The sequence below is a fragment of the Echinops telfairi genome, unplaced genomic scaffold (genome assembly GCF_000313985.2).
Source record: "Echinops telfairi isolate 266 unplaced genomic scaffold, ASM31398v2 ScPeMD7_22;HRSCAF=79, whole genome shotgun sequence".
NCBI classification, from domain to species: domain Eukaryota; kingdom Metazoa; phylum Chordata; class Mammalia; order Afrosoricida; family Tenrecidae; genus Echinops; species Echinops telfairi.
This window is the reverse complement of record NW_022103919.1, coordinates 2,296,967-2,311,677: the sequence shown is the minus strand read 5'-3', so window position 1 is coordinate 2,311,677 and position 14,711 is coordinate 2,296,967. Positions and strand designations below refer to the sequence as shown.

At 46.3% G+C, this 14,711-nt stretch overlaps 1 protein-coding gene across 1 annotated transcript in view; it reads right to left on the bottom strand.

The window, feature by feature from the left end:
* Positions 1-14,711, bottom strand: part of GARNL3 (GTPase activating Rap/RanGAP domain like 3) — a 226,405-nt gene that overhangs the window by 58,965 nt on the left and 152,729 nt on the right. Inside the window, exons 9-12 of the mRNA XM_045288510.1 lie at positions 13,791-13,817; positions 9,739-9,814; positions 5,986-6,084; positions 3,834-3,937 (exon numbers count right to left, since the gene is read on the bottom strand). Coding sequence (XP_045144445.1) covers positions 3,834-3,937; positions 5,986-6,084; positions 9,739-9,814; positions 13,791-13,817 — 306 coding nt within the window. The remainder of the gene's footprint in view (positions 1-3,833; positions 3,938-5,985; positions 6,085-9,738; positions 9,815-13,790; positions 13,818-14,711) is intronic.

The following is a 14,711-nucleotide window of genomic DNA, read 5'->3' as shown; positions in this document are numbered from 1 at the left end:
GGGGGTTAAGTGGAGAGAAAATGTTTTGAGAATGAAGTACAAATGCGCTTTACACAATTGCTGTGTGTATGGATTGCGATAACAGTTGTATCCTAATAAAATGTTTTATAAAAATAGTAAAAAAAAATAAAGAAAAGAATTTGAGCTATGTTCTGCATCCCCCCCACCGCGCCTCCCAAGGTCCATCAGTGGTGGCTCTGATCAGAATGGTTAGTAGTGGAATCTGTGCCCCATCCAGTTCATTTGGCCTCAGGGTGGATAAGGTTGTAGCTCATGTGAGGCTGTGAGCCCTGGAGATGAGTTTCTTCTCTGAGACGACTCACAATATCTTTAGACTGCCCTTCGGGGTCCTCAAGAGCTTCTTGGGGAGCCTGTTCAAGAGGCAGGTGCCCCAAGCCTCCTTTCCCTTCGAGGATGAAGCTCAAGTGTGTCTCCTTGGCACAGCAACTTCTGAAACACGTGCTTGGTGAGAACCACTACTTAAGCAGGCCTCAGTTTATCCTTCCAAACGCATCCCCTAGGCCCAGGGGGACCGATTCTTTGTTCTAGAAAGGCCTAGACAGACAGGAATTATTTTTGGCTTTATGGGCCATACAGGTGGAATGACTTTCTCTCCTTATATAGGACGGGCCTGTGACTCACATCAACTCACACAATGAATAAAACGTAGGAAAGGGGACCCTACGCCAGTGCCAGGTCTTCTGAGAGGACCAGCAGCTTCTGTCTCTTCCCTCTTGGAACATCTAGTTTGGGGAGTTTCCTTTTTTGAGTCAAGAAAATGCTAAAATTAATTGTGGTGCTGTGGTACACAACCTTGTGAATATACTGAAAACAATATATTGCATTACACATTTTAAGTGTGTGAATTGTATGGTATTTGAATTAAACCTAATAAAACTTATATATATGTATTTATGTATATAAATATAAAAGTAATTATTGAGTTCCTACTTTGTTCCAGTCCAGGTACTTGGGATCCATCAGTAAATGAAGCACACCCAAATCCCTCTGCTCACTGGAGGTATTTAAAATAGACCACCAGCAAAATGTACTAGCATTCTCAATCAGAAACACTGTCGAAGGCAGTAGGTCAGGGTGAGGGATCCAGTGGGTTGCTGCTTTAAATGGAGCCGCCAGAATCAGCTCCAAAGAGTTGGCAGTAGGTAGATTTAAAGGTGGTGAGAGAGTCAGCCAGATTTTGGCGGGAGAGCTGTAGGCAGCGAGAAGCGACAAAGCTTTCAGGCTGGTGGTTCGGAGGCCCAAGGAAGGAAGCCATTCTGGCCGGAATGGAGAAAAGGAGGGTGGTGGGCGCTGGGACGAGGGAACTAGCGGGGTCATGGGGGGCTCGCAGACGGTTGTAGAGATGCGGGATGTGACACAACGGGAGGCAGAGCCATTGGACGGTTTGAGAAGAGAAGCCAAGTGATGGGATTTGCATGGTCAGGGATCACTGGTAGAGCAACGGGCTGTCTCAGGACGGGTTAAAGTAGAGACCAGACGGGAGATGAGCCACAGGCGATGATGGTGGCTCAGAGGAAGATGGAAATGGGAGGAGTGGTGAGAACTGGCCGGATTTTACATGTATTTTACAATACAGTTGTATTGGCATATACTTCGCACATCCTACAATTCAGCAGTTCAAGCATATTAGCAAGAGTGGTATGATCATCACCACCATCAGTTCTCTCTGGGACTCATTAGCTCCCCATTTACCACCAACCTCCCCAGCCCCACCCCCAGAAAACCCCAGCTACTGACTCTATAGATTTACCTATCCTGAGTTTGCTATACAGGAAGACATGAGAAACAAAGAAAGAACAATAGAAACAACAATAATAACAAAGTAAAATGGGGGGTGGGCTGGGAAGGAAAGAAAGCAGAAAACATTGAAAAAATTGGAACAAAATTAAAAATGGGTCCCAAGGGAGATCAAATCATAAATGTTAACCTATCTGCAATAATCTATTTTCCGAGATTTTTAGATATCTTTGGAAGGGAGAGCCAGCAGGATTTCCTGACAAATTGATTGTGGGGTGTGATGAGACGGAGAGAGAGAGAGAAATGGAGAAGGACGCGGAGGTTCTATCAAGGAAACCTGAAGGGCAGAATACCACTGACTGCAATAGGAAACACTGTGGGGAGCACGCTTGAGGGGGGAAGGCGAGAGTCGCTTTAGACATATTACGTTTAAGATGGCCAATCCTCTCTCTAATCCAGCAGAAGTGTCCGGAAGGAGGCCACACATCTGAGTCTAAAATTCTGGAGAGAGGTCTGAATGGAGGTCTAAATGTGAGTGTCATGAGCATATAAAAGCTATTTAAAGCGATGAGACTAGATGAGATCATCATATGGAATGAATAAACGTAGAAAAAGGAGAGACTGTACAGGGCTAAACAGGTTGGAGATGGAGGCCAAGGGGAATTTCAGCGGTGGCTTTTTGATATGACTGTGAAAGTGGAATTCACTGCGTGGAGCTGATGCTAACTCTTGGAGACCCCATAGGACTGCTTCTGTGGGTGTCCCGAATGCTAACTCTTTCTGGGAGCAGAAAGCCTCATCTTCCTCCCAGGGAGCTGCTGGTGGTTTTGAACTGCTGACCTTGCAGTTGGCAGCCCAACTTGTAAGCACTACACCACCAGGGCTCCTTGTTAAAATGTAAGAGGTCAGTCCAAGTCATGATGATTGTGAAGTCCCAATGTGTGCTTGTTTTTTGCTCCATGTGACTCTCAGGCCATAAAAACTTCACTTTGGAAAGGCGCAGTGGCGCTAATATGGATAGCTTCAACCACGCAATGGAAGACCGACTTGCAGGAACTTGTTCTCAGCCACTGGGGAGTCTTTTTCCACCTAGGCATTGCTTGCTTCAACCTGCTCTTTACGATAGTTATTCGAGCCAGAACAAGCTTAAAAGGGCTCTTCATTACCTCCCAGGCAAACCACCAGGTCCTTGTTTCAGGTCTCAAGCCATCAAGGAGAACAAGGGGTACCCTCCTGCATGAGCCCTGGCGCCTTTTACAGCTCACAACTTTTCCTGTGGTTCATCCCACGGATGTGCTTTGCACCCTCCCCTTCACTCTGCTACGAGAGTGCAAAGTGGTCAGAAAAGCCTTTGTAGCCCCATCACATATCCTTCGAGATTCACGTTTCTCATAAACCTTTGCTGGACAAGTTCCTGTTCAAGAGTGTGGCGTATAGTCACACAAATGCCTCCCACGAAGAAGACAGGGATGAGAACTGAGCAAAAAGTTCAAAGCCACCTCCCAGCAGCGATCAACAGTCCACAGCATGTGCCTCTGTCACGTCTCAGATCCTGCAAGTGGGCGCCGACGTGCTGTGCTGTCCCTGGAGATGTCACATCCCCGGGGTGGAGGGGGAGTGTCCCATGCACGCTGCTCTTTCCTTTGTCCCTCCACAGGACAGCCCGTGTAGACACCCTGTGGTAACCGTCTTCATTCACTTGAAAAACAGCATGTGGACAAGGTTCTGGAGAGTCCCCTTCTGACCAGGCACAGGGGACACGGAGAACAGCCACGGAGAAAAGCCAGCCCAGACCCCACGCAGTCTCTCCGGGGTCTCAGGCAGCTACAGACACATGGTAGCACATCACCATGCGTGTACATCAGGCCCCCATCCTTCGTTTCTTCCGGGTCATAGCATCAGTGAGGGGAGCTCCTTCTAAGATGTGTTGAAAGTTTACGTTAACACGCTGTAACCAATATCCCTAAAGTGGTCCCCAAAGTTCAGCTCATATGTTATACATGCGCAGTCTCCAATTTTGTAAAATAAAAATCCTGCCTTTGTGTGTTGTCAAAGAACCCGTGTTCATAACCTACCTGCTGTTTGTTCTCTTTGGAATACGGCAACATGGTGGACACATGAAACATGATCTCATGCCCTTGGTACATAGTATAAACAGAATGCATCCCTGTGGTATCGTCTGTAAAACACAAACATGCATTTAGTGGGCACAGAGGCCATAAGGAAACGGTCCTTATTTGTGGACGGGGCGAACATAGCACACCATTAATACAACCCCAAGGATCGCTGTGGACCCTGCACCTGATTGGAAGCGACTATAATCTAAGAGTCAACTCCCGATGGGTGCACGGCTCCTACACACACACACACACATGCTTTACCTCAGTGCAAGGAGGTTACAAGACAGTCAGCTTCCTGGGCGAGTGTTTTACAATTCCTTGTGTTCAACTACTGTCAGAAGTGCTACTATTGGCAGAATCGTCATGATTGACAGCCTGGGCTCGGGGGTTAGACAAACTGGGGTTCAGGTTCTCATTAGCTATGTTAATTTTCACAAAGTACCCTGCTCTTTTCTGAGCTTCACTTTCTTCATCTGAAAATGGGGATAAAACATTACCGAACTTGGAGGGACGGTGGGAGCACTCAGAGGGACGGTGGGAGGACTCAACAAGATGATACTTTAGGACGTGCAGCAGAATGCCTGGCCAAAGAGAGGGCTCAATAAATCCAGCAGCCCAGAGGCTCAGTGTTGACCATGGGGATGGTGAATTGACCACGTGCACAAAGAATTTAGAGGCACGAAGCGGGGGCATGATAACTGGAGCCAAAGACGCCACTACCGTGTCTGTGTGTTGAGTTACTCACAGTACTATTCTCACACAGGGCTTAACCAACCTCTCCGTCTCCACAATCCGTGAAATGATGCCTAGGTGGGCTGGTGGAAAATGAGGCTCCCAAAGGACAAGGAGACCTGGACACGAAGCTTATCAAATTCAGGCCAAATCATCATCATATCACCTGCCCAACGTACCTCAGGACTTACTGCGAGGATCGCATAAAACAACCCAAGTAAAAGCTCATGAGAACGCGACAAATGCGTCTCAAATCTAAAACAGCAGACGCGATTACAAATCTAAATTTGTGATCTGACCTGCCTACCCTCCTTCCCAGAGCGGTCCTCCCAAACTGCTCAGGCCAGAACCCCAGGGGCCAGCTGGGGTTTCTTTTCGACTCTTTACCGGCCACGCTCAACTAGCGGTAGACTCCTGCCAACCCTACCTGCACAACAATTCCTGAAGCAGTTTATGCCTCTCCTTTCCAACTCCCATCTCCTCCCCAGCCAAGGCCAGGGTCATTGTTGGTGTGGACTGCATCAGAGCCTGTGGACTGGCCCCTCCTATGTTCTAGTCCGTTCTCCACACTGCAGGCAGTGAGTTCTGCTCAAAGGTGTAACTGGCATCCTCTAACTCCACTACTTAAACCTTTTAATAGCATCCCAGTAACTTGAGGATAACATTTCATCCACTCTTAATGTAATCTCCAACTCCCTACATGACAACCCCCTCTTCTTCCCGTTCACATTGCATCTTGATGGTTCCTCTGCTGCGTTCAGCCACAGAGGCAGACAGACATGTATCTCGTAGTCTCTTAAAACAGCATGCTCTTTCCTGCCTAGGGAATCACAAATACGCTCTGTGCTCGGAAGAGCCTTCTCCCCTTAGGATGCTCACATTACTCCTATTCACTACTCCCTCGGGACGCAAACATCGCCACCTCGGGGAAACCTTCCCTCGGCCCCAGATGAGGCAAAATTCCCTGTGGCACTCTATACTGTGAGTACCTCTCAGTACTCTGTCCTCAGTGATTTGAGAATTACCCACTTCTATTTGTGGTGTTCACTAGACTGAGCACCGAGAAAGGCAGGGCTCCTGCTGGCTTCTCCACCGCCACATCTCTGGAGACTGGCACAGTCCTGGTACACAGGAGATGCTCCATCACAAGGACGGATGGACAAACTACCACTGCTGCCACCATCAGGGGCTGCGAGGGCTGGGTCGGTTTCACAAAGCTCCACAGAACCACCAATGTGTCCAGTGAGCCCAGGCCAGACTGGGCGTCAAGATCAATTTCTCTCCAGCCCCTTTCCCATCTTGAATGTAAACTCAAATAACGATCAGGTTGATTGAAAAAGTCACACAAAAACAGTAGCTCAAGAGGCAAGCTTACTTCTGGTGTCCAGACCGCCACGGTAGCCTGTCCAGCCCTTTAGAGTGATCGTGTCACCCAGAAGATTTAAAAATTTTTGAAAAGCTTCACTTCCAATTTCTGTAAGAAAAGACAAAGTATGAGGAAAGTCTGGCTAACAATGAGCCTTGATTTTCTTTTTCTTTTTTAATCATTTTATTGGGGGCTCGTACAACTCATCACAATCCATACATCCATCCATTGTGTCAAGCACATTTGTACATTTGTTGCCATCATTCTCAAAACACTTGCTTTCTACTTGAGCCCTTGGTATTAGCTCCTCATTTCCCCCCCTCCCTACCCGCTCCCCCTCCCTCATGAAACCTTGATAATTTATAAATTATTATTTTGTCATATCTTATACTGTCCAACGTCTCCCTTTACCCACTTTTCTCTTGTCCATCCCCAAGGAAGGAGGTTATATGTAGATCCTTGTAATCGGTTCCCCCTTTCTACCCCACCCTTCCATTATTGCCACTCTCAGCACTGGTCCTGAAGGGATCATCTGTCCTGGATTCCCTGTGTTTCCAGTTACTGTCTGTACCAGTGTACATCCCTTTGGTCTAGCCAGATTTGTAAGGTAGCACTGGGATCATGATAGTGGGGGTGGGGGGGGGTGGGAAACAGGACGCAAGCATTTAGGAACTAGAGGGAAGTTGTATGTTTCATCGTTGCTACACTGCACCCTGACTGGCTCACTTCCTACCCGCAACTCTTTGGTAAGGGGATGTCTAGTTGCCTACAGATGGGTCTTGGGTCCCCAATCTGCACTCCCCCTCATTCATAATGATTTTAATTTTTGTTCTTTGATGCTTGATCCCTGATCCCTTCAACACCTTGTGATCACACAGGCTGGTGTGCTTCTTCCATGTGGACGTCGTTGCTTCTGAGCTAGATGGCTGCTTGTTTACTTTCAAGCCTTTAAGACCCCAGATGCTATGTCTTTTGATAGCCGGGCACCATCAGCTTTCTTCACCACATTTGCTTATGCACCCGCTTTGTCTTCAGCGATCGCACCGGGAAGGTGAGCATCATGGAATGCCAGGTTATTAGAACAAAGTGTTCTTGCGTTGAGGGAGTACCTGAGTGGAGGCCTTCATTCTCTACAAGTGCATTGAAATTACTTGAAAACACAGTGGGGCTCAGCAGATGTGTGCTGTAGGTAAACAAGTCTATTCTCTTTGTGGGGGGGGGGGGCTGGAGATTATGCAGAATGTTTCTGAAATTCCATCCCAGGACCCCAGAGGGAGGAAACCACAGCACCAGGTTAACCAACCTTACCACTGCCAGACTGGGATGACAGACTCGGTGTGTCTTTGATTTGCTTCAACTTCTCTTTGAGAGACTAATAGTGGCCCTTTAAATGGCCACTCTCAAGCTCTCAGACACCCGTTGCTCACCGTAGTAGGATGTAGCGCATTGTTACGCCGATTGACCTTGGTGTCCCCCAAGACATAGTCTTGAGTCTCCAGGACTGGGAACTCATTCAAGGTACTTATTTATGTCTGAATTTTTCATAACCCCGCCCACCTGCTAAATGCTCCACCACTTACATGGATACATATTACATGGATACATGGATGCACACAAAGGAACACTGGGTGACACGTGTAGGTAAGCACACACACAGAGAAATATCCTCTGTCCACCTTTATGTGCCTTTTCACAAGGATAGCCGTGCTCGGCTCTCCCTCCCACATTTATCCAGCTGTCGAGTCTAGCCGCACACCCACATGGCCATCACCGTTGTTGCAGGATTGTGAATTTAACAGGAATCTCCCCGTTGCCTTTAACTCTTACATTCCTATTTTACTGCCTCCATATTTTGCCGCCTTCCCTCTTGTTATACATTTCCCTCCTTTACACTCAAGTTAAGATGTGCCCACCCTCCAGTTAGTAAGTCACCCTCCCTTTCCCACCAGCTCAGCGAAGAATGTTTGTTTTAGTGAGAAAAGCTTTTTCTTGCCTTTTTGTAATCGTGGTCGCCCAGGGTATTTGTCCTTTTGTGATTGACTTATTCCACTCACCCTAGAGCCCTGTGGGTGACATGTCAGACCGCGAACTGCCAGTTCAGCAGTTCAAAAAACCAGCTACTCCTCGGGAGAAAGATGAGGTTTTCTTCTTCCGGAAAGATTTACAGTCTTGGACACCCACAGGGGCACTTCTTCTCCCTGTCTTCTAGCTCATTATGAGTCAGAATGGACTCAGTGACAGTGCGTTTTGAGTTTCATGTCTGCCAGATTCCTTCGTGTTCTGACATGTCACCCAGTGTTCCTTTGTGTGCATGCACCATGCTTGGTCATTCGTTCTACTGCTGATGGGCATGCACGTGGTTTCCATCTTTGCGCTATTGTGACGAGTCCTGTGATGAACATGGCTGTGCACGTATGTGGTCATGTCACCGTTCTCCGTCCTCTAGGATGGACACTATGTGGTGAGATTTCTGGACCCTACGGTATTGCTATTTCCAACTTTTTAAGGAAGCACGATCCCATTTTCTACAGGGGTTGCACCATATTCCAATCCCACCAGCAGTGCATGAGGGTTCCAGTCTCTTAACATCTTTGCCAGTGTCTTGTTGAACCTTGCTATGGATGCTGGAGGAACCCTGGTGGTGCTGAGGGTTAGGACTTTGGCCGAGTGGGAGAAAGGTGAGGCTGTTTGCTTCTGCAAAGATTTACAGGTCCCCAAACACTATAAAGGGTTGCTATGAGTTGGAACCGAGTTGGTGCGGTAGGTTTGGTATTGATGCTAGGGCGAGATAAGCTCATTGTAGTTGTGATTTCTATCTCTCTAATGGCTAAAAAGGAGCTGACACAGAGAGAGAACACCCTTTCCTAGCGTTGGTTCCCTGAGTTCAGACTTCTCACTTCAATGGGGAGACCCTCAGCACTCTCTACTCAAGACACGCGCCTGGGCACCTGCTCAAAGCTTGAAATCAGAAGCTTGAAACAAGTAAGTGTGTCCCCATGTTCACTGAAGTACTGTTTCCAGTCCCCCAGAGTGAAAAGACCAACACATGAGAGGCTAAACGACAGGATATTATATGCATGTGCACATACACAAATGTTAACTACATGTACATATGTGTATATGGGTACACACAGGCACTAGAATAGAGCACCTTTTAGACATAGAGCTTTAGATGCATGTTATGACGTGGATGAACCCTGAAAACATTAGGCCGCCTGAAATAAGTCAGACACAAAAGGAACCACATGGCATGGTCTCACCTATATGAGGTGTCTAAATAGGACCATGTTTACTCGTGGTTACCAGGAGCTGAGGGTGATACTGTCAGGTTAGCGTTGTACTGCTAACTGCAAGGTTGGTAGTTCAAGTCCACTGGGCATTCTGCAGGAGAAAGATGAGGTGGTCAGCTCCTATAAAGATATGGGTGCCAAATCCCTACATAGGGTCGCTATGAGGTAGAATCAATCTGATGGCAGTGGGTTTGGTTTGGGGGTTCAGGGGCTGACGAGAGGAGGGAATGGAAGCTAATGCTGGCAGGGTACTGACATTCTATCTGAGATACAGTTTTGAAAATGGATAGTGTTGATGGCAGCATCACACTGTGACTGTGATGGATAACGCTGAGCTGTACACTTACGCATAGTTATGATGGCAACCAGTTTGATATATATATTTATTATGTAATATATACTCATTACATAGCAAATGCATCAAAAGGCAGAGCCGAGCTTCTTTACATTGGGAGAGGACGAGCTGACTCACCATTGCTGAACATTTCGTCATCGGTGAGCTGTCCATCTTTGGCAAAAAGAACCCCAAACTTGAAATTCACAGAGCCCTTATGTTAAGATAAAGAAAGCGGTTAAAATGAATTTTATCACCACAGCCCAAGCAGTTAGTTATGAGATGATTTAATTATTCCCATGCAGCATTTAGGAAGATAAAACTTCAGGCACCAGAAAGGGTTGTTGGCCAGATTCCTGCCTCCCTCCATCTCAATTTGAACCTGTGTTAACATGACCACTCCTCTATCCTTGATTTTTTATACAACTTACAGCTGAAGCTATACATATTTATGAGTTCATTCACTTGCACTTTCCCCCCACTAATGGCATCTGCAGGGTGCAGGTTCATTCTGGGGCAAAACACTGCTCCAAAGAAATGGTCCTCGGGAAGTCAGGACCAGCATCATCTCTGACTCCACTCCTCATCACCAGTCCAAACCCAGTCAGTTACAGAGAGCTAATTGTCATTCAAAGCGTCACACAACAATTTCATGCTGATATCTTGTGGATTCTTTTAGAACTAGAAATGAAAATTATAGGCAATTTGTACTAAGAACTCCTTTCCCCCAATGCCTAGACATACATTCTCAAAAAGTCAAAACAGATGTGCAAAGGGGTGGGGGGAGGCAATCTAAAAGTAGCTAGTACAAATGTTCAGTCTCCTGCCCTCCGCTGGAAACACTGGATTAAAATCTGATCCTGTGGGAATGCTAAACACCGCATGCAGGATAGGAGATACTACAGAGAAGGGTGGAAGAAAAAGAAATGGGATCGGGGAGTTGCCCAGAGGGTTTTAGTTTTAATGCCCACCCTCCACCAACTGGGAAGCGAGTTCATATATTTTCAATGCCTTTTTGCATGCCGGAAGTATTTAAAATCATCATCATCATCTTCCAGAAAACAAAATGTGGTGTTGGAAAGGAATTAACCTTAGCCAAGTTGTTGGACCACCACCACGCAAGGGAATATGTGCTGATCCGTGAAGGGGTGGACAAGGAACTAAGAGATATAAAGAAAGCACTGGGCAATGGGTCAGAAGTGGCATGCCGGGACAGAATTCTAGAATTCACGGCAGCTGAATCTGGGAGAATTAAACTACAAAAATCTAAAGGCTAAAGACTGTAGACTAAACATTGACTGCCCTCAAGAGGCCAAGAGTCAGATGCACCTTCATCATTAACAGCAGTTTCATTACAGTGGTTTCCGATCCCAAGTGAGGTATGAAAGGACCCTGCCAACTGGATCCTTCCACCTGGAACTCTGCAGCTCTGAGTACAACCTTCTCTTTCCTATCATGTGGGTCTCAGCTCAACTGTCGATTCTCCGAGAGGCCTTTCCGGATCTTCTCAAGATAGTTGCCGGCCCCTTTAATTGGTAGTGCCTTGTCAGTTTCCTTCATAACACTATTCACACGCTGTGATTCATTCATTGAACATACGTAGGTGTGTTTCTAACAATAGAACGTAAGTCCTATGAAGGAGAGCTCACACACGTCTAACCATTGAGCATCCCCTTCACCCACCCCCAAGTACCAACCATGGCACTGGGCATATTAGGACGATGAACAAACATCCATGCATACATGACGGTGTGCATAATGAGAAAAGAACCAAAACTGGTCAGATAGAATTGTTTTTCACAAGTCTATGTTGCATCTGAACGATCACCTCTTTTTCACAAAACAGTATTTGGTAAAGTTCTTAGAATTATAGTAGAGATTTTTTTTACCTACTTTAGGGTTCTATAGTTAGTCATTTTTACATCTCTAGTTTGGACATGATGACAGTAATGTCTTCAAGATTTTGGTGTGTCTTCCCTTCTCAGGGGTCCCTTAAAAACTGACAACAGTTTGGGTTATTGACAGACGGCCCTCTTAGAACAACAGTGCATGTGTTAAAGTAGTGGTTCTTGAACTTGACCATCGGAATCACCTGCAGGGCTTGTTCAATACAGATTCCTAGGTTTGATGATTCAACTGAAACGAGAGAATGTGCAAGTCCAACAAGTTCTCGGGTGCTGCTGACGGTGGTTCAAGGCTGCCCCAGTGGGAACCCCTGGACTTGGGGAATAGACAAGGAGGTTGTCCAAGGCCCAGGATCCGATCCAGTGATGAGTCCAGAACAGAATGTTAGCACTTGAAGGTAAGTCCCGGGCCAGTGAGTCCTTTCATTCCACAGATAGGACATCTGGGCCCAGGGAAGGAGAGAGATTTACAGGAACTGTAGGACTGGAGCTGGCTCTCAGGTCCTGTGACATTTGAGCTAGGGCCCGTTCCAATACCATGCCATATTCTTCTCAAGGCCGTCCTGAGTTTAATGAAAGCCGAAAGCCAGAAGCAGATTGGAGCCCCCTGCTGCCTGCTCGCTGGCCAGACCTAAAAGTTTTATGCATTTGCTCTGAGGTTGGTTGTGAATCCTCCTGCTTCAGGTGTCACCTCCAGAAAGATTGTGCTGCATGGCCTTCAGCGTCCGTCATGAGTTGTCAGGATCCTGCCGAAGAACTACTAAGTCCCCGAGCCATGGAGCGTTTCAGAAAGGAGTCGTTCAGGTACTGTGGACCCACAGGGGTCAGTTCTGCTAAGGTCACTACCAAGTAGGGAGATTGTGTGTCCAGGTTTGCCAGGATCGTCCTGGCTGAATCTGTTTCATTTGTGGTCCTCGTGTAATTAATGATCACTGTCAAAAGTGTCTTGGCTTAAATGACAGCTTATATGGAAGCCCCTCCTGCTTCCGGTGTCCACTCCAGAAAGACTGGTGCTGCAAGGGCTGTTAAGGACCCGAAACTCCTGAGAAGGCTTAATACGGCTATAAACAAGATTGAAATCAGATTCCGCTCTGATGGCGGGCTTACATTTTAGAGAGGGGTAAAACAGGAATCAAACTAACAAGTGGATAAAATATTTTAGACAGAGTGTCCAGGAAAAGACTTTCTTCTGAGCAGTATTCTAATCTAGTGAGGGTGTGAGCTAGGAGGCCATCTAGGGGAACAGGAGGCTCCCGAGGAGAAGAAGGAAAAGCAAAGAAGCGAATATGGTTAGAACAGCAAGCCAAGAGGCAACAGAAGTCAGGTCAGGCAGGTCCTTACAGGCCATCATAAAAATTCTGGGATAAAATTTTTTTTTTTTTTTTAAATTCTGGGCTTTGTATGGAAGGGGAAGCTACTAGGCAGTTTTGAGCATGGGAATGACCTGATGGGTCATGTGTGAAAACATCCATTTAGATACTATATGAGAAACAGAATAAAGGGCAAGAGTTCGGGAGACATCGCAGAGTCTAGGCAAGCGATGGGGTGGGGGGAGGGTGCAGTATCATAAGACTAGAGTGGTCCTGGTAGAAGCATCGAGAAAGATTGGACTCTGGATTTACGTTTGAAGAGGAGCCAGCACAATGGACTGACGGCTTAGATTGGGGGTGTGAAAAAAGAAATTAAGGATTTCCCTAAGTTGAGTCTAAGCAACTGAGAGACTAATACTGTGATTAGACTAATACTAATACTAATATTGTGAAAGGCATGATATGTATACACTAAATTTATTTAATCAATGGACTAGTGATGACTTTTGGATATTTTCTTATATTAGTTATGTACTCAGAAAGTGAAATGCATTAAAAAAAACGGGAGTCAATAGGCAATAGAAACATGCAAATAGAGATGGTATCTTGTGCATCAAGAGATTAAAGTGCTAATAAATATGTTAGGCGAAAATGATCTATCTTTCATTTAATGAAAATTCAAACTGCATTACTCACAGGGTTAAATTTTGTGTGTTTTTGAGAAGATTTCAGTTATTTGCTTGTTTTAAAAATATCTGTACAGCTAGCCGCATAAAAATTCTGAAATGTACCTTTAACGACAAGTCAGTGGAGTCTCAGTGATAATGGATTCAGAGTTCAAATCCAGGTGGTAGTTTGGCTAAAACAAGGGGCAAAGCTCTTGGGGAAATCGTTGGGGGTGGGTAGGGGAGGGCAGGGCGGCATTTACACTGAGGCGGACCCAGGCAGGAACAAGTATCTCCCTATAATTACTCACCTCCTGTTCTTCAAGAACCAGCAAATCCTGTTAAATAGAGTTTTAAAAGTTTACATGCATGCTTAAAGGCGGTCTTTGAAAAAATTGTGGTAAAATTACACATACCTAAACATGCGTCAACAAAAATAATACTTCCATGTGACTTTCTTTGGTTTACCCACTTTTATGTTAAGACGTTTTGAAATTGGTAATGAAAAGTTGATTACGAACCTTTCTTCAGAAAGAAAACGCAGACCAAAGCCAGGGAAGTCTTACGTTTCTTCCCCCTGTAACCTGCCCGCCATGTGGTTTCCGGTTCTAGGATGACATATTCAGAAGTGGTTGCCCTGCAGTCTGTACTGCGTTGCCCATCATGCTCCACGTCACATGCCTCAGGGTTTGGAAATGTTCGTGTTCCCGAGAGACTGAGCTAAGTTCTCTGTTTGGCTTGTTTCCCGGTTTATAACTGTAGCCTAGCAGGCAGACTTTCAGTTGGTACTGGTGTTTCTTAGCCCATTCACATAGCATTGTTTTTGACGCATGCACCACCCTAATCTTTCATCTGGGGGCTGGCACTGATTTCCGGCCCTCCATATTGGAGTAAATGGGGCTTGGAAGAGGCTTCAACATGCTACCCTTTCCCCGCTCCTGAAAGCACTTTACAAGTTCAGATTGAGCGCTATCGGTTTTCACAAAGAGCCTGGTCATTTAGGAGAGTCGTACTTTACCACAACCATCGGGAGAGAAAGTTGATGGATTGTAGGGAGAGAAACAGACGCTCACACTCGGGTTTCTCTATCCTTTTAAAATGAGTTGACCATGTTGGTGGTGCTGAGGTGTAAGTCCCAGGCTGCTCGCTCTCTGCAAGGTCAGTGGCTCGGACTTGCCGGTCACTCCCCGGGGGAATCCTGAGGCTGGCAGCACCAGGAAAGCGCTATTGTC